The 23500-nt window shown below is 44.6% G+C and overlaps 1 protein-coding gene across 4 annotated transcripts in view; it reads right to left on the bottom strand.

The window, feature by feature from the left end:
* Positions 1–23500, bottom strand: part of LOC115136131 (vasodilator-stimulated phosphoprotein-like) — a 59029-nt gene that overhangs the window by 22394 nt on the left and 13135 nt on the right. For all 4 annotated transcript variants that reach the window (XM_029671595.2, XM_029671594.2, XM_029671596.2 and 1 more), the window contains exons 3-4: positions 18220–18400; positions 17662–17728 (exon numbers count right to left, since the gene is read on the bottom strand). In XM_029671595.2, the coding sequence (XP_029527455.1) occupies positions 17662–17728; positions 18220–18400 (248 nt within the window). The remainder of the gene's footprint in view (positions 1–17661; positions 17729–18219; positions 18401–23500) is intronic.

The raw sequence follows: 23500 nt of genomic DNA, 5'->3' as shown, positions 1-23500 counted from the left end.
GTTGCCCTTATCTGACGATACATACTGTGGTTCCAGTGTGTTAGTGCAGGGTATTGAAATGGGTTTTGTCCCAGTGCCATTGCACTTTGTGAAAGTACACTGAAAGATTATTGGAATCTGTGTGGGTAGCTGGACAGGTAGGATGACTGACAGTGAAGGTGAACAGGTGGTCACGTGTCAGGTGACAGAGGAATGTATGAGACTGAGGCAGGAATTCCTTTAACCAGAAAGTGGTATATTTACTGGGTAGTCTGTGCTGCATCACAAAGGAAACAAATAACATGTATACAATCAAATTCATAATCAAAGATCAAATCATATCAGTCATTATTAACATAAATTAGGGAATTCAACAGTCCAGTTCATTAAGAAGTCAATAGTAATCATCCGCGAGTCATTTAGGCTCACAACTATTTATCATAAATCATGAAAGAATACAAACGGGGAATGTGGTCATTGACAATTCACATTACATAATATGTTTGAAGCTGCGCTCCAAGCCGCGCTCCGCGGTGATAACTATAAACAATAACTGAATGGCCCACTCTCCCGATCGCCACAGATAATTCAGAAAGGTAACATGAAAGGTAACAGAGTCGGTGGACTTACGTGGATTCATGGACGCACAGAACTTCTGAATGAGATGGAGTTAAGGAAGAGAAAGCAGCGAGATCAGGCGATGGCAATTTCCTCCTTTTATGGAGTTGAGATCTGTCGGACATTTCCACCTGACCTAATTAAAGCGCCCCTGGCCCAGCTGAGTAAATGGCAATGAATTAAAGGAGTATTCCACCAACTCCATGGGCCTTTTCCACAGCCACCCCGGAAATTTGTTAAATTCCACACTCCTCAAAAAAGGCTCATTGCTCCCCGTCCTCTGTCATCTCAGGGAGAGGAATCAGTCGGGCAACTGGCCGGATATATGTCCGGTTCTTCACCTGGATCTCCACTGATCTAACACGACCATCGATCCCAGGCATGGTCTTAGTTATACGGCCCACCGGCCAGGAGGCAGCTGAGGGTCCACCATCATTACTACTTGGCCAGTTTCCAGGCTGGCCATTTCTCTCCGCCATTTCCCTCTGTGCTGTAGACTTGGTAGGTAATCCCGAATGAATCGGGTCCAAAAATGGTCAGCTAAGATTTGGCTGTGTCGCCACCGGCGTCTGCCTACGAGGTTGGTATCAGCATACATGGCTTGAGGAAGTGACGCATCTCGGCGTCCCATCAAGAGCATATTCGGTGTAACCGGATCGGGGTCAGCGATGTCTGCAGAGAGATATCCCAAGGGTTTAGAGTTCAGAATCCCTTCCACCTCTATCAGGACAGTCCTCAAGACAGTTTCAGTGACAGTTTGGTCCCCCAGGACGACTCGTAAGGCAGTTTTTACAGATTTGATCTCTCGCTCCCATGTTCCTCCAAAATGAGGAGCGCCTGGAGGGTTAAATTTGAATGAGATTTGTTGGTCCATCAGCTGATCCTGGAGGCTGGGTTCCATGGCTTGGAAGGCTTCCTCCAACCTGGCTTCTCCTGCCTTGAAGTTCGTACCTCTGTCAGCCAGGATCTCGTAGGGTTTCCCCCGTCGGGAGATAAACCGCCGTAGGGCCATGAGGAAGGCTTCCGTATCCAAACTCTCCAGTAGGTCCAGGTGGACACATCTGGTTGTCAAACACTTGAATAGAATGCCCCAGCGCTTTTCCACACGACGACCTAACTTGATCATCAAGGGGCCAAAGCCATCTACTCCTGTTGACCAGAAGGGTGGTTTAAGGAGGCGCAAGCGAGCAGGGGGTAAATCTGCCATTTTGGGCACCGTAGCTCCGGCCCGCCATCTCTGACATTCTACGCAGGCGTATTGGTGCTTACGAATGGCTCCTCGTCCTCCAATTATCCAGTACTTCCGCCTCATCTCCCCATAGACCCTCTCTGGCCCTGGGTGGAGAAGCCGCTCATCATAACTCTTGATGAGGAGCCTGGTAAGAAGGTGTCTGGAGTCAAGGATAATTGGGTGGATAGCATCTGGGTCCAAAACCTCTGCTTGGCGCAGCCTCCCCTCCGACTCTGATCACTCCAAGGATTGGATCATATTCTGGGGCAAGAGAGAGAAGACGGCTGCCCTTAGCCACTTCCCTACCGGCTTTCAGAGCTTTCAACTCCTCAGGAAGCTAACTGCTTGTGCTTGCTGGAGGAGTAGTGTCTCTGCCGCGAGGGAGGTAGGTATAGAAGCCACCCCATCTGAGGTCTGGTTTGTGGCTGTGATCAGATCCGGCAGTGTGTGGGATTGTGTTAGGTCAGGGAGAGCCGTTGTTGGTTCCGTAGAAATGCTGTAGCATTGGGCGGACTTCCTTAACTCATGAGCTTCAGTTGGTTGCGGAGGGGCCGCACGCCTGGGGGCTGTCGTCCACTCTTTCTCTGGTTGGGACAAGAATGGTGGTCCCAAGCTCCAGCGATGGGGTTTAGCCAATTCCTTAAGGGTTTTACCTCTAGTAATGTCATCAGCAGGATTGTTTATGCTATCAACATACCTCCAGTCCTGGACTTCTGTTAGTTCTTGGATTTCCGCAATGCGAGTTCCGACAAACACCTTATACCTGCAGGACTCCGACTTGAGCCAGGTCAATACAGTGGTCGAATCACTCCAGTAGATGACCCGTTGGATTGGCAAGGTGAGCTCGGCTCGCAAGGTAGAGGCCAACTGGGCTCCGGAAAGGGCAGCACTGAGTTCCAGCCTAGGCATTGACAACTGCTTCTTGGGTGCGACCCTGGACCTGGCCATGACAAAGGAGACATGGGTGTGGCCTGCCTTACCCTCCACTCTAAGATAGGAAACCGCCCCATAGGCTCGCTCCGAAGCGTCACAGAACACATGCAGTTCCAGGCATGATCCCAGTTGGTCAGCACAGGATGGTACATAACATCTTGGCATTTGGACATCAGAGAGCTCCGTTAACTCAGTTTCCCAACAGATCCATCGTTCCACTAGGTCAGCCGGGTGGATTGGTTCATCCCAGTCCCTCTTGGTCTGCCACAGGTCCTGGACTAAGACTTTGGCCCGTGTTGTGTATGGCAGGATATACCCAAGGGGATCGTATTGACTGGCCAGGGTCCGATAGATGGTGCGCAGAGTGGGGGTTTCGGTACTCGGGGATGAGCGGTGCTTATACCCCAGGGTATCCGGTATGCAGCTCCACCTCAGTCCTAGAGTGGGCTCTTCTGGGTTAGCCCCAGACTGCGTTAGCCATAGTTCACTGCTACTGGACCTAGCTTGTGGCGGGAGGTGCTGGATAACCTCCGCTCTGTTACTAGCCCACTGTCGGACCTCAAATCCCCCTTTGGACAGGAGATTCCGCACTTTATCAAGGAGTGGTTTCGCTTCAGCCGTGGATGGGGTGCTCTGTAAGCAGTTATCCACATAGAAGGCATTTTCCACTGAATCCAATACTTCTGGGTCACTCTCTGGATGCTCCCGTGCGTGTCTCTGCAGAGCGTATATGGCACAACAAGGACTGCAGGTGGTGCCAAATGGGAGTACCTGCCATTCATAGATTGTGGGCTCTGCATCTCGTTCCATATCTCGCCATATGAACCGGAGCAGTGTGGTGTCGGAAGGCAGTAAACGAATCTGATGAAACATGGCTTTGATGTCTCCACTGATGGCTGTAGAGTGCTGCCGGAACCGGAGAAGGACACCGAGCAAGGAAGGACCTAAGGTTGGTCCGGGGAGTAGACAGTCATTCAGGCTTTGACCAGCTGCTTGGAATGAACAGTTGAAGACAAGTCTATACTTCCCACCATGTTGCTGGATAACATGGTGAGGGAGATACCAGGATTCACGGAGTGCGTTTCCCTCTTCATGAGCTGTCACTTCAGTGACGTAGCCTGCCTTCACAAGGTTATGAATCTCTCGGTTATGAACTTCTGCAAGCTCAGGATTCTTCACCAGGCGTCGCTCCGTTCCACGCAGTAGTGGGAGTACAGCCCGTGTCGTGGTTGCCAGAGGAGGATGGTTGGGCACCCGTAGCAGTGGGGTTGCATACCTGCGAACGCCATCCATTTCAGTGGTGGTGGTGCTCTTCTCCAGGAGGTCTAATGCATAGGAGTCATTTTTCGAGCGAGTGACCTCCTGTAGCTTCCGGTTGGAGAAGGTGTCCATCTTCCAGATCATCTCAACATTCCGAAGGAGGTCAGTGGCTGCTTCGGGATTGCTTCTGGTGAAGAGGACTTGCTGTGACTGTACAGCTTGGGTGGAGAGAAGTTGATGGGATGGACCTTGCACAGCCCAACCCAAGGATGTATGGACAGCAATGGGTCCTCCTTCTGGTCCAGCTCGTATAGGCTCAGTCGGGGTGACGAGATGTGGGTGGTCTGACCCAATCAGGATAAGTGGTGCTACTCTGGCCAGGTTAGGAAGAGGCAATCCTCGTAGATGAGGATATTGTTTCTGTAGAACACTTACCGGGCAGGAGTGCTCTGCGAGATTCAAGCCATCTACCGTGAAGGCATTGGTGATTTTATAGGCCACGTCCCTGTTTCCTGAAGGTGAAATGCTAAAGGTTACAGCAGAGCCTTTCATTTGGATAACATCATGTCGCACCGTTCTGAGATTAAGGGTCTCGGGGGTCCCTTCCAGGTTAAGCTGACGGGTGGCCGCTGTGAGAATGATTGTTCTTTCTGACCCATCATCTAGAACGGCGAATGTATCAATGCTTCTCCCTTCACTTTGCAGAGTGACCTTTTGACCACCTTCAACATGACCCTTGGAGACCGGTTCTGCTGGTCGAGATACAGCTCCTTTGCAGCTCCTACCATGAGCATACTCTGCTCCTTCTTTGCTTGGGGAATTAGATCATGCAACACGGTGAGATGGATTTCTTTACAGCGGTTGCAGGGTTTCCTCAATGTGCAGGTCTCCACCTTATGGCTACGGGCACACTTGTAGCATCGCTCGCCTGAAGTGATCCAGGCCTTCAATTGAGTTTGAGTGAGCTTTTTTACTCTGGGGCATGAGCCAAGGAAGTGCCCCTTACTATTGCAATATGGGCAGTAAGGCTGGAATTTGATGTTCTTGCTCTTGAGAGGGGTCTTCTTCCCGGGTTCCTCCCCGGCCTCACTATTTAAGTACATGGTAGTGGGATTTGGTCTTTTCTGTCCCTGCTGGCGTTCAAACTCCTTCCTTCCCCCTGTGGCTATGGCGGAGATTGTGGCCTGGTGAGCGATGCTCTTCGCCTTTGCCTTCACCTCCAACCATGCGGCCAGGTCTCTGAGAGCATAGGTGCTTCTCGAGCCCTCTTTCAGGATGCCCTTATTCAAACAATGTTCAATGAAACTGTCTCTGAGGTACACTGGAAGTTTGCTAAGAAGCCTGTCCACGTGGGAGCCACATTAAGCTCGTTCCCGTCTTCTCCTTCAACGGATTGGAGCATCGAGGTCAGGGATTGGACAGCCAGGGAGAATTCTTGGAAGGCAGCATGGTCTCCCATTTTAATTGGAGACGTGTTCAGGATGTTGTTTAGTTCATTCTGGACCAGCTGACGTGGCTCACCATATCTCGCCTCAGGGCCTGGAGAGCTGCAGTGTATGGTGTTGCGGAGTGCATAAAGGATTGGGCCAGCCTGTATGCACTGGGAAACCGCAAATGATCCATTAGTACTTGGTATTTGTAGCGTTCTGACAGATGACTGTGAATACCCAGTAGGCTCTCCAATGCCATTTCCAAAAGGACAAATTCACTCTCCTTTCCATTTTCAAAGTATGGCAGTTTGGGTCTGGGAATTCCATAGGCTGAGGCTACTAGAAGTTGCATAATGTTGGCTCCCTCTTCTGGTTGCGTGAAGGATAAACCCGGGACTTCTGATGAGCCCACTGTGGCCTCATTGGGCCGGTCCCCTACTGTCCCAGACCCTCCATTTGTGGCAGCCGGAATTGGGCGAGAGCCCTCTGACCTGTTGTTTGAGGACTGGCCTGGCCCTGGACGAAAGGAACGATTTGCCTTGGTTGGTAATTGGCGGAAAGGCGAAGGAGTGATGCTTTGTCCAGATGGAGGAATGCTAACTTGTGTCACTGGCGGAGCGGCCTGTCTCCCGTGCTCCGTGTTGGCTGTTGACCCCGGAGCCTCCGAGGACTGTGTGCCATGCTGTACCAGAGGGGCAGATTGGGAAAGAAAGGCAGACAGTACAGGTCCATGTGGAGGGGTGGTCAGGTCAACTCCCTGTTCGTTCCTCTCCAGGAAGGATGTGACCATCCGTGCCTCCTCCAATTCCCTTCTGGCTTGACGGTGCCGTCGCTGCTGTGCCAGGTCCTTGGCAATGAATTCCCTTTCCTGTAGAGCTCTACGGGCCTGCACATCCAATTGGTGACATCGTTCGTCAGCCTGTCGTTCCTCCTCAATCTGTCGCTCAATTTCTTCCAAAGCTAATAGTTTCATCCTCTCTTGTAGGACAGCGGTCTGTGAATCGCTGAGGGCTAGTGAATGGCGGCTGCCATGGCCACTTCCAAAGGGGTATCCACTGGTCGAACTCCCACTCCGTCTAGAGTGCTTCGACGATTTCCCATTAGTTAAGGGGTGAGCGGAGCCTGCCTCTGGAAGCTGGTCGACCTGTGCAGTGGGAGTTACCTCCTCCATAGGTTCTTCACGTAGACCACTTTCCTGCTCCAAAGCAGTTTCCGGTCCTTGGCTCAGAGGGGATGGTTGATGGCTGAAATGTATAGTTGATCCATCAACACCTTGAGCTCTGGTGGGCTTGCCCTTTGATGTCGGAACCTCGACCACATAATCCTTAAGATAACCAGGGGCTTGCCTGGTTCTTCTTCTGCTGCTGGTAGTTGAGGATGAAGCCTTTGTTGCTTTAGGCTTAGCTCCTGGATATTTCCTTTGTTCCAAGACCTTTCCCTCAGCTCCTCTCTCCTCCTCTCTTCTTCCTTCCAGTGGAGACAATTCTTCCCTCTCCGCCTCCATTTCCTTTTCACCTGTCTTTGGTTCAGTCATATCCGGTTCGAAGGACCATTGAAAGATTATTGGAATCTGTGTGGGTAGCTGGACAGGTAGGATGACTGACAGTGAAGGTGAACAGGTGGTCACGTGTCAGGTGACAGAGGAATGTATGAGACTGAGGCAGGAATTCCTTTAACCATAAAGTGGTATATTTACTGGGTAGTCTGTGCTGCATCACAAAGGAAACAAATAACATGTATACAATCAAATTCATAATCAAAGATCAAATCATATCAGTCATTATTAACATAAATTAGGGAATTCAACAGTCCAGTTCATTAAGAAGTCAATAGTAATCATCCGCGAGTCATTTAGGCTCACAACTATTTATCATAAATCATGAAAGAATACAAACGGGGAATGTGGTCATTGACAATTCACATTACATAATATGTTTGAAGCTGCGCTCCAAGCCGCGCTCCGCGGTGATAACTATAAACAATAACTGAATGGCCCACTCTCCCGATCGCCACAGATAATTCAGAAAGGTAACATGAAAGGTAACAGAGTCGGTGGACTTACGTGGATTCATGGACGCACAGAACTTCTGAATGAGATGGAGTTAAGGAAGAGAAAGCAGCGAGATCAGGCGATGGCAATTTCCTCCTTTTATGGAGTTGAGATCTGTCGGACATTTCCACCTGACCTAATTAAAGCGCCCCTGGCCCAGCTGAGTAAATGGCAATGAATTAAAGGAGTATTCCACCAACTCCATGGGCCTTTTCCACATACACTCTGAGTTAATCAGTGGAATATTCAGAGTGGGGGTACGCCCTATGTTGCCAGTGAAAGGTGTGACCTTTATAATGGGTAACGATATTGCCGGAGGAAAGGTAGTACCCGTATTGGAAGTATTGGATAAAAGTGACCACTCTCTCTCGAATGAGCTGGCACAGAGTTATCCACATGTGTTCCCCGCTTGTGCGGTCACTCGTGCTCAGGCACGACAAGAGGGTGACGTGATAGATTTGTCAAACACTGTTCTGTTCAAAGAGGTTGATCAAGAAGATGGATTGTGTGATACCTCTGAGAAGCTGATCACCTCTGACAAACAGCCCAGGAAAGAAGCAAAGAACGTTGAACTTATTGCTGATGCAATACAGTTACCAGTCACTCGTGAGCAGCTGATTGCTAACCAAAACGTTGACAACAAGCTTGCTAAATGTTTTTCTAGTGTTGTCTCATTGGAAGATGTGAAGAAGAAGAACGTAGCTTACTTCATTGATGGTAATCTCCTCATGCGTAAATGGAAATCCCATGTTGACGCGGATGGAGATTGGAATGCTGTTTACCAAATAGTGATTCCTACAGCCTTTCGACAAAATGTGTTATCCCTTGCTCATGATCACCAGTGGTCTGGTCATTTAGGAATCACAAAAACTTATGATCAGATCCTTCGACATTTCTTTTGGCCGGGTTTAAAACAAGATGTGGCTCAGTTCTGTCGGACATGCCACACATGTCAGATAACAGGAAAACCAAATCAGGTTATTCCTCCCGCTCCTCTTTGTCCCATACCTGTCATAGGTGAACCATTCGAGCATGTGGTGGTTGATTGTGTCCGACCGTTACCGAAGACAAAATCGGGTAACCAGTTTTTGTTAACGATAATGTGTATGGCTACAAGATACCCCGAGGCCATTCCTCTGAGAAGGATTACAGCCCCGGTAGTGAGTAAAGCCTTAATAAAATTCTTCACGACATTCGGGTTACCTAGGGTGGTACAAAGCGATCAAGGTACCAATTTCCTATCCAAGCTCTTCAGGCAGGTGTTAAAATCCTTGTCAATTGCGCACCGTGTGTCAAGCGCCTATCACCCAGAGTCTCAGGGTGCACTTGAAAGATGGCATCAGACACTGAAGTCTATGCTACGTAAATATTGTTTGGAATCTGAGAAAGATTGGGATGAGGGAGTTCCTCTAGTTTGTTTGCTGCTCGTGAAACTGTGCAGGAGTCCCTAGGTTTCAGCCCGGCTGAACTGGTGTTTGGTCACACAGTGAGAGGACCAATGAAAGTCCTTAAAGAACAGTTCTTGTCCCAAGAGTTGTGTACCAGAGATGAGAAAGTGTTGGACTACGTTAGTCGCTTTCGTGAGCGCCTACACCAAGCTTGTGCTCTCGCAAAGGAAGCTCTGTCTTCCTCACAGAGGAGCATGAAAAGAAACTATGATAAAGAGGCTGTTTCTTGTCCACTACAGCCAGGTGACCAAGTACTGGTGTTATTACCTGTTCCAGGATCTTCACTGTCAGCTCGTTTCTCGGGTCCTTATTTAATTGAAAAGAAAATAAGTGAAACTGACTATGTGCTTCAAACTCCTGATAGACAACGCCAATCTCGTGTGTGTCACATTAACATGTTGAAAGCTTACCACACCCGACCCATCACACAGTTAGAGAGTTCAAAAACAGAGGAAGGTACTGCTGTCTCCTCTGCTACTACTGCTATGATAGTGGACTGTCATATTGATGATGTTGATGGCTTGGAGTTGCGCAATACTCAGCAGCAGTGTGTTAGATTGCCCAACTCAAATGTTGCTGTCTATCCAATCCGGTCTGGTTCATTTAACGGATGGACAGGCCAATGATATTGTGAGGCTACTACACAGTTTTCCATGTCTCTTTAATGACGTTCCTACTCGCACAAATGTGTTGGAACATGACATTAATGTTGGAAATGCTACACCTATCAAGCAACACCCATATCGTATCAACGCTTCCAAGAGGAAGATAATGAGGGATGAGGTGAGATATTTGTTGGAGAATGACCTGGCTAAGCCAAGTTCAAGCCCTTGGAGTTCTCCTTGCATTCTGGTTCCTAAACCTGATGGTACGTCCAGATTATGTACGGATTATCGAAAGGTAAATTCTGTCACAATGCCAGATTCGTTCCCGTTACCCCGACTCGACACTATTGGTGCTGCTAAGTATGTAACTAAGTTAGACCTCTTAAAAGGTTACTGGCAGGTTCCGTTAACTTCACGTGCTTCTGAGATTTCTGCCTTTGTGACCCCAGACAACTTCCTACAGTACTCAGTCATGGCTTTTGGGATGCGACATGCACCAGCCACTTTCCAACGACTGGTTAACTCCGTATTAGCTGGCGTTCCTAATTGTAGTGCATACCTTGATGACCTAGTGATTTATTCGTCTGAGTGGTCAGATCATGTTGACTCGCTAAGGGTAGTATGTGAACGGTTGGCAGCTGCTTCTCTAACCCTGAACTTGGCAAAGTGCAAGTTTGGGAAGGCTACTGTTACCTATCTCGGTAAAGAGGTTGGCCATGGACAGGTGCGCCCTGTTGATGCCAAGGTCTTGGCTATAACTGCATTCCCTGCACCTACCACCAGACGAGAGCTACGCCGCTTTTTAGGGATGGTTGGCTACTACCGTAGCTTCTGTAAAAATTTCTCTGCGGTAGTTGCTCCATTGACCGATTTGCTTAGTCCGGCTAGATCATTTGTGTGGTCCCCTGATTGTAAGAGAGCTTTTGAATCAGCGAAAGCACTCTTATGTAGTACACCTGTACTTGCTGCTCCAGATTTTGAACAACCGTTCAAACTTGAGGTAGATGCTAGTGCCAGAGGTGCTGGTGCTGTTCTACTGCAGCAGGACAAGAGTGGAGTGGATCATCCCGTTTGTTATTTTTCACGTAAATGTCAAACAAACTATGCGACAATAGAACAAGAAGCTCTTGCTTTGTTGGCTCTGCAATACTTTGAAGTATATATTGGTTCCAGTGCCCTACCCGTGATTGTATATACTGACCATAACCCCTTAGTTTTTCTCCACCGAATGTACAACCAGAACCAGCGCCTTATGCGTTGGGCGCTGATTGTACAAAATTATAATTTGGAGATCCGCCACAAAAAGGGTTCTGATAATGTGTTGGCAGATGCTTTGTCTCGTGTGTGAAAATGATTTCTGTATGTTTTGCAAGGTTGTTGCTTTGTTGTGAGTATTCATTGAAATACTGTAGTCGCAACCCCTAGGGTTGCTCTTTTAAGGGTGGGAGTGTTACGGATACAGTTATCCTGTGTGTGTGTGTGTGTGTGTGTGTATCCTGTGTGTTTCTTTTCTCTCCTTCTCCCCTCACAGGTGAAAATCATCACTCCCCAATCAGTCAACAATCAATCATCAATCAGAAGACACACCTCCTCCTATTTCCTACCCTATCACAGTTCCTTCCCCATGGTTTAAAAACCCCATCATTTGTTTGTTCTAGAACTCAATCTCTAGCTCAATCTCTCTGTAAATGCCATGTCTGTAGGTCTCTGTGTTTCACTCTCGCTTTGTGTCTTAAACCTCTCTTTTGTTTAAAGCACCTCCATAGCACTTTGTCATCACCTGTGAGTATTGTTTTTGGTTATGGTGTTTGTTTGTTGCTGGTGGGAAAGGGGGAAACCAAGACAAGTCGCCCATGGGCATACACTACCCGTAGGTGAACTTTGTTAAATACACTAGTTAGAACTGGGTGGACCACCCACTGTATTTTTGGTTAGTTAGTTAGCTGTTGTTAAAGTAGGCTAGTCTAGCTTAGGGGTGTTTTAGAATACTTATTGTTTCTTTCCTTGGGTCCAGCTCAGCCCCTTTTCCTGCTCCCCCCATTACCGTGCGTTTATAAATAAACCTAGAGTTTGACGGTAGATTTCTGTTGTCGTGGTTATTTCGTGCACACTTTTACTTTGTCACAATAATAATTTGCATGAGTTATGTTACGGGTCTCATTACCATCCCCCCTAGACTGTCGGGCCAAAAGGAATTCGTAACAGCTACACTCGTTGTGAATCCAGGCAACAAGTCAGATTTTTAAAATGCTTTTCGGCGAAAGCATGAGAAGCTATTATCTGATAGCATGTAACACCACAAAAGACCCGCAGGGGACGTAAACAAAATAATTAGCATATTCGGCACTACACAAACCGCACAATAAAATATAAAACATTCATTACCTTTGACCATCTTCTTTGTTGGCACTCCTAGATGTCCCATAATCACTATTGGGTCTTTTTTTCGATTAAATCGGTCCATATATAGCCTAGATATCGTTCTATGTAGACTGTGATAAACGAAAAAAAATAGCGTTTCATAACGTAACGTCATTTTTTTAAATTCAAAAAGTCAACGATAAACTTTCACAAAACACTTCGAAATACTTTTGTAATGCAACTTTAGGTATTAGTACACATTAATAAGCGATAAAATTCATCAGGAGGCGATGTAAATTCTATAGGTGTCGTCTGGAAAAAACATGTCTGGAGAGAGCTCGACCAAAACTTCCGGTCGGAGAACGGAGGGAAGTGGTTCCCTTGATTCGGTTCAACCAAGAATCAAAGCTGAATCAAATGACAAGACTCTAGACAACGTGTGGAAGCTGTAGGCGCTGAAACCTCGGTCTTATGTAATTCGGTTCACTTTGAACAATTCCTGGAAGTAGCGCAAGGATATTTATTTCCATTTTCAGTGATCAGGTTTTCCTGCGCTTTTCGATTAAACTCATGTTATGTTATAGTCACAGCCGTGATTTAACCAGTTTTATAAACGTCTGAGTGTTTTCTATCCACACATACTAATCATATGCATATACTATATTCCTGGCATGAATAGCAGGGCGCTGAAATGTTGCGCGATTTTTAACAGAATGTTCGAAAAATTAGGGGGTAGGAGGAAGAGGTTAATGTTGTAAATTACTATTGAAAATGGAAACAGCAGTCCGCGTGATCAAAACAATCTTGAAGCGTGGATTCCGATTGGTTAGACCAGCGTTGAATTGAACTTAGCACAGGTATTTCCGGTTTGAGTGTCTGCCTATGGGGAGGGAAGAGCAAAATGGATTCGTGATCAGATTTGCCGAAGGGAGGTCGGGGGAGGCCCTTGAGGGCATCCCGGAAGTTGGAGTAGCAGTGGTTGTGTTTTAGCAGTGCGAGTACTGCAGTCAATATGTCGATAGAACTTCGGTAGCATTTTCCTCAAATTTGCTTTGTTAAAATCCCCAGTTACAATAAATGCGGCATCAGGATATGTGGTTTCCAGTTTGTATAAAGTCAAGTGAAGTTATTTGAGGTTCGTCATGGTATCGGCTTGAGGGGGGAATATACACAGCTGTATAGGGAGGTAATTCAGTCAGCATTTCATTGTGTGGTATTCTAGGTTGGGTGATCAAAAGGACTTGAGTTTCTGTATGTTATCACAATCAAACCATGAGTAGTTAATCATGAAACATACACTCCCGCCCTTCTTCCCGGAGAGATATTAATCTACATTGGCAAACAGAGGCCCATTATCAGCAACCTGTTTTCCAATGTCATGTGGTGTTATCTAATCCAAGTTAAGCTAATTGAACATTAGAAAACCCCTTTCCTATTATGGTAGCACAGCTGAAAACGGTTGCGTTAATTAAAGGAGAAATAAAAAACTGTCCTTCTTTAGACTAGTTGAGTATGTGGAGATTCAGCATTTATGGGTATGATTACAGGCTCAAAATACCTGAAATGAAGAAATTTCTTCTGACACTCGTCAGTCTATTCTTGTTCTGGGAAATGAAGGCTATTCCATGTGAGAAATTCCCAAGAAACTGAAGATCTTGTACAACGCTGTGTACTACTTCCCTTCACAGAATAGCGCAAACTGGCGCTAACCAGAATAGAAAGAGTGAGAGGCCCAGTGAACAACTGAACAAGAGGACAAGTACATGAGTGTCTAGTTTGAGAAACAGACGCCTCACAAGTTCTCAACTGGACGCTTCATTAACTTCTTGGATATAGGGGGCGCTCTTTTAATTTATGGATTAAAAAACGTTCCGGTTTTAAATATATTTTGTCACGAAAAGATGCTCGACTATCCATATAATTAACAGCTTTGGAAAGAAAACACTGACGTTTCCAAAACTGCAAAGATATTGTCTGTGAGTGCCACAGAACTAATGCTACAGGCGAAACCAAGATGAAACCTCAAACAGGAAGTGAGCCAGATTTGAGGCGCTGTGTTCCAATGTCTCCTTATATGCCTGTGAATGCGCCAGGAACGAGCCTACACTTTCTGTCGTTTCCCCAAGGTGTCTGCAGCATTGTGACGTATTTGTAGGCATATCATTGGAAGATTGACCATAAGAGACTACATTTACCAGGTGTCCGCCTGGTGTCCTCCGTCGAAATTGGTGCGTAATCTCCAGCTGCATGTATTTTTCCATGTGATTCAGAGGAGAAACCAAACTGCCACGAATGACTTATCATCGAATAGATATGTGAAAAACACCTTGAGGATTGATTCTAAACAACGTTTGCCATGTTTCTGTCGATATTATGGAGTTAATTTGGAAAAAAGTTCAGCGTTTTGATGACTGAATTTTTTTTTTTTTCTTAGCCAAACGTGATGAACAAAACGGAGCGATTTCTCCTACACAAATAATATTTTTGGAAAAACTGAACATTTGCCATCTAACTGAGAGTCTCCTCATTGAAAACATCTGAAGTTCTTCAAAGGTAAATTATTTTATTTGAATGCTTTTCTTGTTTTTGTGAAAATGTTGCCTGCTGAATGCTAGGCTTAATGCTATGCTAGCTATCAATACTCTTACACAAATGCTTGTTTTGCTATGGTTGAAAAGCATATTTTGAAAATCTGAGATGACAGTGTTGTTAACCTCTTGAGACTCTAGGGGCAGTATTTCATTATTGGATAAAAAACGTGCCCGTTTTAAGCGCAATATTTTGTCACGAAAAGATGCTCGACTATGCATATAATTGGCAGCTTTGGAAAGAAAACACTGACGTTTTCAAAACTGCAAAGATATTATCTGTGAGTGCCACAGAACTGCCTTCTAGGCAGAGTTGCAAAGAAAAAGCCATCTCTCAGACTGGCCAATAAAAATAAAAGATTAAGATGGACAAAAGAACACAGACACTGGACAGAGCAAGATTGGAAAAATGTTATGGCCAGACAAATCTAAGTTTGAGGTGTTCGGATCACAAAGAACATTCGTGAGACGCAAAAAAAAAATGAAAAGATGCTGGAGGAGTGCTTGACGCAATCTGTCAAGCATGGTGGAAGCAATGTGATGGTCTGGGGTGCTTTGGTGGTGGTAAAATGGGAGATTTGTACAGGGTAAAAGGGATCTTGAAGAAGGAAGGCTATCACTCCATTTTGCAATGCCATGCCATACCCTGTGTACGGCGCTTAATTGGAGCCAATTTCCTCCTACAACAGGACAATGACCCAAAGCATAGCTCCAAACTATGCAATAACTATTTAGGGAAGAAGTAGTCAGCTGGTATACGGTCTATAAAGGAGTGGCCAGCACAGTCACCGGATCTCAACCCTATTGAGTTGTTGTGGAAGCACCTTGACCGTATGGTACGTAAGAAGTGCCCATCAAGCCAATCTAACTTGTGGGAGGTACATCAGGAAGCATGGGGTGAAATCTCTTCAGATTACCAGATTATTCAGATTATTATTATCTCTTCAGATTATTAACTAGAATGCCAAAGGTCTGCAAGGCTGTAATTGCTGCAAATGGAGGATTCTTTGATGAAAGCGAAACTTGAAGGAGACAATTATTAAAAATCATTATTTATAATTTAACGTTTTGACTATATTTTCTATTCATTTTGCAACTAACTTCATGTACGTTTTCATGGAAAACAAGGACATTTCTAAGTATTTAGTCAGCCACCAATTGTGCAAGTTATCCCACTTAAAAGGATGAGAGAGGCCTGTAATTTTCATCATAGATTCACTTCAACTATGACAGACAAAATTAGAAAAAAAATCCAGAAAATCACATTGTAGGATTTTTTATGAATTTATTTGCAAATTATGGTGGAAAATAAGTATTTGGTCACCTACAAACAAGCAAGATTTCTGGCTCTCACAGACCTGTAACTTCTTTAAGAGGCTCCTCTGTCCTCCACTCGTTACCTGTATTAATGGCACCGGTTTGAACTTGTTATCAGTATAAAAGACACCTGTCCACAACCTCAAACAGTCACTCCAAACTCCACTATGGCCAAGACCAAATATCTGTCAAAAGACACTGCACCAGGCTGGGAAGACGGAATCTGCAATAGGTAAGCAGCTTGGTTTGAAGAAATCAACTGTGGGAGCAGACCCATACAAGACCCATACAAGACCACTGATAATCTCCCTCGATCTGGGGCTCCACGCAAGATCTCACCCTGTGGGGTCAAAATGATCATGAGAACGGTGAGCAAAAATCCCAGAACCACACGGGGGGACCTAGTGAATGACCTGCAGAGAGCTGGGACCAAAGTAACAAAGACTACCATCAGTAACACACTACGCCGCCATGGACTCAAATCCTGCAGTGCCGGACGTGTCCCCCTGCTTAAGCCAGTACATGTCCAGGCCCGTCTGAAGTTTGCTAGAGAGCATTTGGATGATCCAGAAGAAGATTGGGAGAATGTCATATGGTCAGATGAAACACATATGGTCAGGAAAAACTCAACTCGTTGTGTTTGGAGGACAAAGAATGCTGAGTTGCATCCAAAGAACACCATACCTACTGTGAAGCATGGGGGTGGAAACATCATGCTTTGGGGATGTTTATCTGCAACGGGACCAGGACGACTGATCCGTGTAAAGGAGAGAATGAATGGGGCCATGTATCGTGAGATTTTGAGTGAAAACCTCCTTCCATCAGCAAGGGCATTGAAGATGAAACGTGGCTGGGTCTTTCAGCATGACAATGATCCCAAACACACCGCCCGGGCAACGAAGGAGTGACTTCGTAAGAAGCATTTCAAGGTCCTGGAGTGGCCTAGCCAGTCTCCAGATCTCAACCCCATAGAAAATCTTTGGAGGGAGTTGAAAGTCCGTGTTGCCCAGCAACAGCCCCAAAACATCACTGCTCTAGAGGAGATCTGCATGGATGAATGGGCCAAAATACCAGCAACAGTGTGTGAAAACCTTGTGAAGACTTACAGAAAACATTTGACCTCTGTCACTGCCAACAAAGGGTATATAACAAAGTATTGAGATAAACTTTTGTTATTGACCAAATACTTATTTTCCACCATAATTTGCAAATAAATTCATTAAAAATCCTACAATGTGATTTTCTGGATTTTTTTCTTCTCATTTTGTCTGTCAGTGTAAGTGTAACTATGATGAAAATTACAGGCCTCATCTTTATAAGTGGGAGAACGTGCATAATTAGTTGCTGACTAAATTAATTTTTGCCCCACTGTAAGCTTAATTCCATTCCTTTACTTAGATTTGTGTGTATTGTTGTGAAACTGTTAGATGTTAGATATTACTGCACTGTTGGAGCTAGAAACCAACGCATTTCGCTACATGGCCTCTGAAACACGACCTCACCACACTGCTCCTTGACACATTGCTCGCTTAACCCGTAATCCATCTGCACCAATGTGTCGGAGGAAACACCATACAGCTGGTGACCGAAGTTGGCGTGCATGCACCTGGCAACCACTAGGGGTCGCTAGAACGCGATGGGACAAGGACATTTAGACATATAAAATGTGTGAAGTTGTAAGGTAGAGAGTGTGTTTTACTTATAATTGTGCACAACCAATATGAAGATGTGGGTAAGTTGGTATGCAACAGGAACATTATTAACCAGGAGCTATAGAGAACTCATCTTTGGTGCTGTACTACTCAGCACCTGAAGAAACCCTAAAATCATGTGAACGGTACCTCCTCTGCTGCTCCAGCTCCTCTGGGGAGGGTCCATTCTGGACAGGGCGAGGGAGAGAGGAGTATCCTGAGAATAGAAAAAGACAACGAGTGAGTGAGTAATGTGTATTTCAGCGGTCCTGTTTAAATATCTTTCCCTTCTCCCTTTCTGACTAAATCCATCCAATGGTGTTAGGTAAACGCTGGAATCCTTCATGGTGAAACAGCCACGTTCGTTTGCGATATTAGAAGTGGCTGCAGACAACAAATACTGTTTTTCCTCCTCTGACATCACTATAAAAAATTAAAAAATCACGTTGCGACGCTCCTCACCTCCGCTTTCACAAAAAAAAAAAAAAAAATAATAATAATGGTGGTGTGGACAGTGGTGCAGTTTCCCCTACTGCGGATTCCAGATCACTGATTGCAGCAAGAAAGAAATAACAGGCGAGCGAGCGACCTTCCGTTCAATTTATTTAAAATTCACAGTGAACAAACAAAATGCGTTTCCCGTTCATTTATTTTTCTATATATATTTTTGGTATGCATTGTATTTTTGTCCTATATTGTGGGTCATACCCGAGTCGCCGAGAGCACTCAGCACCTCCAGGGCGTGCATCATGCCGTTGGCAAAGAGGGTGGCGTCCTCCTTGCTGCCGAAGTTCAGCCCCCACACCTGCCGGGCGTCCCGCCACTGGTGGAAGTTGCTTGTGGCCTGATTGTACTTCAGCCCCTTGACGATTGGACAGTTGATCACCACCTGGGAGTGTCAGGCAGGAAGTAAAAGACAATGAGAAACTATGAGTTGAATGAGAGTATGCATTCACTGAGAGAATGTGTGTGTGTGGAATGTAGCCTGTAAGTAAACACTGGAGAGAGAACCTAGATTGTATTTGTACCTTGTATTTCAAAATTGTTTAATCCTTGTATCCCTTCATGCTCAACTAGTGCTACAGTCAGTGCCTTATAAAATGATTCATTCCCCTTTGGTATTACAACCTGTAATTTAAATTGATTTTTACTTTTATTTTTTGTAATGGACATTAAAAAATAGTAAAAGTAAAATGGAGCAGAAAAAAAAGAACTTGTTTCAAAAAATTAAAACGGAAAAGTGGTGCATGCATATGTATTCACTCTCACCACTAAGGAAAGGGCACCACCAAGCAAGCAGTACCATGAAGCCCAAGGAGCTCTCCAAACAGGTCAGGGACAAAGTTGTGGAGAAGTATGTGGGAGACTCCCCAAACATATGGAAGAAGGTTCTCTGGTTAGATGAGACTAAAATTGAGCTTTTTGGCCATCAAGGAAAACACTCTGTCTGGCGCAAACCAAACACCTCTCATCACTCAGAGAACACCATCCCCACAGTGAAGCATAGTGGTGGCAGCATCATGCCGTGGGGGATGTTTTTCCATCGGCAGGGAATGGGAAACTGGTAAGAACTGAAGGAATGATGGATGGCGCTAAATATAGGGAAATTCTTGAGGGAAACCTGTTTCAATTTTCCAGTGATTTGAGACTGGGACGGAGGTTCACCTTCCAGCAGGACAATGACCCTAAGCATACTGCTAAAGCGACACTCGAGTGGTTTATGGGGACACATTTAAATGCCTTGGAATGGCCTAGTCAAAGCCCAGACCTCAATCCAATTGAGAATCTGTGGTATTACTTAGATTGCTGTACACCAACGGAACCCATCCAACTTGAAGGAGCTAGAGCAGTTTTGCCTTGAAGAATAGGCAGAAATCCCAGTGGCTAGATATGCCAAGCTTATAGAGACTTGCAGCTGTAATTGCTGCAAAATTCTTAAGGTTAGCCATTAACTCTGAATGGTTAATGGGTAAGGTTTAGAATATGCTTAGAATAAATATTTGAAAAATAACTTTCTATTACTGGATTTGAACATGCAACCTTTTGAACCAGAGGCAGATGCTTATACCCATCCACCACACTACTTGAAGGTAACAGCGCTCACTGTTTCCCCTAGTGTCCAGTTTCCATATCTCCTCCCTACGTCCTCAGACATGGATGGACGTTGAATACTGACTTGTATCACGGGTGACCTGCCTGGCCCCATCTGTGGAATCAGTGAAGCGGAGGTGCATTTGAAAACAGAGCTATTAGTGAAACTGTGCTAATATGCTAGGCTAAGTCTCTCTAGTCACTTGTGCTACTAGTTGTGTGGACCCTTCCATTGCCCTTTCCAAAGCAATAGAGCTTTTGTAAACTGTGCTAAGATGCTAGGCTAGGATAAACTAAACTAAAAGTTGGTTCAAGTTAGGCTACACTAGGTCTCTTTCGTCTTAGTGTGGGTCCTCCACTACCCTAGTGTGAGAGGAAGGTGTTAGTGCGAGAGCAGAGGTACACAGTCCAACAGTACACACAGTAAACAGAAGTGAGATAGGGAAGCCAGAGAGAAAGAGGAAGACAGAGAGAAAGAGGAAGACATCTGACACATACAACCCAAACTATACTAATGACACTAACCTCAAGGAGCAGAGAGGCTGATGGCTGCATTTTCACAGTCTGCAGCAGACAGACAAATGACAAAGCCTAACTACAAATCTCTGAGTGTGACAGGGCAAGGAAGCACCAAGGGGACTGGTTCCCATATGGTGTTATAGCAACACTCACAATATTTACAGATCAGTTTGTCTAATAATGTTCAAGTCAGTCAGACTCTCCAAAGACGTTCCAGACCAGTGGTAAAAATGTTACCCTCCAAGCACCGCATTGTTGTCTCGTGTATGTGTTCATATGTGTGTGTATGTGTATGTACAGTAACAGTCAAGTTTGGACACACCTAATCATTCAAGGGTGTTTATTTTAAATCTTTTCTACATTGTAAAATAGAGACATCAAAACTATGAAATAACACATATGGAATCATGTAGTCACCAAATAGAAATATTTCATATTTTAGGTTCTTCAAAGCAGCCACACTGCCTTGAAAGCTTTGCACACTCTTGGCATTCTCTCAACCAGCTTCATGACCTGGAATGCATTTCAATTAACAGGTGTGCCTTGTTAAAAGTTACATTTGTGGAATTTCTTTCCTTCTTAAATGAGCCAATCAGTGGTGTTGTGACAAGATATGGGTGGTATACAGAAGATAGCCATATTTGGTAAAAGACCAAGTCCATATTATCGCAAGAACAGCTCAAATAAGCAAAGAGAAATGACAGTCCATCATTACTTTAAGACATGTCAGTCAATTCAAGTGCAGTTGCAAAAACCATCAAGCGCTATGATGAAACTGGCTCTCATGGGGACCGCCACAGGAAAGACCCAGAGTTACCTCTGCTGCAGAGGATGAGTTCATTAGAGTTACCAGCATCAGTAATTGCAACGCAAATAAATGCTTCAGAGTTCAAGTAACAGACACATCAACATCAACTGTTCAGAGGAGACTGCGTGAACCAGGCCTTCATGATCGAATTGCTGCAAAGAAACCTCTACTAAAGGACACCAACTGGAAGAAAAGACTTGCTTGGGTTAAGAAACAAGAGCAATGGATATTAGACCGGTGGAAATCTGTCCAACCGCCTTGTCTTTGTGACACAGAGTAGGTGAACGGATGATCTCCGCATTTGTGGTTCCCACCGTGAAGCATGGATGTGTTATGGTGTGGGGGTGCTTTGCTGGCAATACTGTCTGTGATTGATTTAGAATTCAAGGTACACTTAACCAAAATGGCTACCACAGCATTCTGCAGCGATATGCCATCCCATCTGGTTTGCGCTCAGTGAGACTATCATTAGTTTTTCAACAGGACAATGACCCAAATCACACCTCCAGGCTGTGTAAGGGCTATTTGACCAAGAAGGAGAGCGATGGAGTGCCTCATTAGATCACCTGGCCTCCACAATCACCTGACCTCAACCCAATTGAGATGGTTTGGGATTATCTTCATTTTTTTTAAAGAAGGAGAAAAAACGTATTTAAATATTAAATTCTTATACAATGACGGCCTACACCGGCCAAACCCAGACGATGCTGGGCCAATTGTGTGCCGCCCTATGGGACTCCCAATCACAGACTGTTGTGATACAGCCTGGAGTTTTATTAATTGAACCTTTATTTAACTAGGCAAGAACAAATTAAGAACAAATTATTATTTACAATGACGACTTACACAGGTCAAACCCGGACAACGCTGGGGCAATTGTGTGCCGCAAAGTGAAGGAAAAGCAGCTGACAAGTGCTCAGCATATGTGGGAACGCCTTCAAGACTTTTGGAAAAGCATTCTAGGTGAAGCTGGTTGAGAGAATGCAAAGAGTGTGCAAAGTCAAGGCAAAGTGTGGCTATTTTGAAGAATCTAAAGTATTACTACATGATTCCATGTGTTATTTCAGTGTGTCGTCTTCACTATTATTCTACAATAGAATATAGTAAAAATAAAGAAAAACCCTTGAATTAGTAGGTGTCCAAACTCTTTGACTGGTACTGTAAGTGTAAATATACACACAGTGCTTTCAGAGAGTATTCTAACCCCTTGACTTTTTCTACATTTTGTTGTGTTACAAAGTGGGATTAAAATGGAATTGTCATTCTTTGTCAATGATCTACCCAAAATACTCTAATGTCAAAGTTAAAGAAAAATTCAAACATTTGTAAAACATTCATAAAAAAACATTATTATATCTTAATTCGATAAGTATTCAACACCCTGAGTCAATTCATGTTATTATCAACTTCGTGGGTAAGTCTAAGAGTTTCCACACCTGGATTGTGCAACATTTGCCCATTATTCTATTCCAAATTATTCAAGCTCTGTCAGATTTGTTGTTGAAAATTGCTAGACAACCATTTTCAGGTCTTGCCATAGATTTCCAAGCAGATTTAAGTCAAAACTGTAACCAGGTAACTCAAGAACATTCACTCTCTTCTTGGTAAGCAACTCCAGTGTAGACTTGGCCTTGTGTTTTAGGTTATTGTCCTGCTGAAAGGTGAACTTATCTCCCAGTCTCTGGTGGAAAGCAGACAACCAGGCTTGCCGACTAGGATTTTGCCTGTGCTTAGCTCCATTCCGTTACTTTTTTTAACCTGAAAAACTCCCCAGTCCTTAACGATTACAAGCATACCCAAAACATGATGCAGCCACCACTATGCTTGAAAATATGGAGAGTGGTACTGAATAAAGTGTTATATTGAATATAACACTTCGCATTCAGGACAAAAAGTGATTTGCTTCGACACATTATTTTGAAGTATTACTTTAGTGTGTAGTTGCAAACAGGATGCATGTTTCTAAACATTTTTATTCTGTACAGGCTTCCTTCTTTTCACTTTGTCAATTAGGCAAGTATTGTGGCGTAACTACAATGTTGTTGGTCCACCTTCAGTGTCCTCCTATCACAGCCATTAAACTCTAACAGTTTTAAAGTCCCCATTGGCCTCATGGTGAAATCCCTGAGCTGTTTCCTTCCTCTCCGGCAAGTGAGTTAGGAAGGAAGCCTGTATCTTTGTAGTGACTGGGTGTATTGATACACCACCCAAAGTGCAATTAATAACTCCATAATGCTCAAAGGGATATTCAAGTGCCCGTATTTGTTAGGCATTGGAAGACCTCCCTGATCTTTGTGGTTGAATTAATGCTTGTAATTCTCTGCTTGACTGAGGGACCTTACAGATGATTGTATGTGTGGTACAGAGATGAGGTAGTCATTTCCAAATTATGTTAAAAACAAATTATTGCAGATAGAGTCCAAGTAACTTGTGATTTGATAAGCAAATTTTTACTCCTGAACTTATTTAGACTTGCCATAACAAAGGGGTTGAATACTTATTGATTCAAGACATCACAGATTTAAATTTTTAATAAATTTGTAAAAAACTTGAAAAACATAATTCCACTTT

Source organism: Oncorhynchus nerka, linkage group LG10, assembly GCF_034236695.1.
Source record: "Oncorhynchus nerka isolate Pitt River linkage group LG10, Oner_Uvic_2.0, whole genome shotgun sequence".
Lineage (NCBI taxonomy): Eukaryota > Metazoa > Chordata > Actinopteri > Salmoniformes > Salmonidae > Oncorhynchus > Oncorhynchus nerka.
Note: the sequence above shows the minus strand (reverse complement) of the source record. Positions and strands in the feature narration are given on the sequence as shown.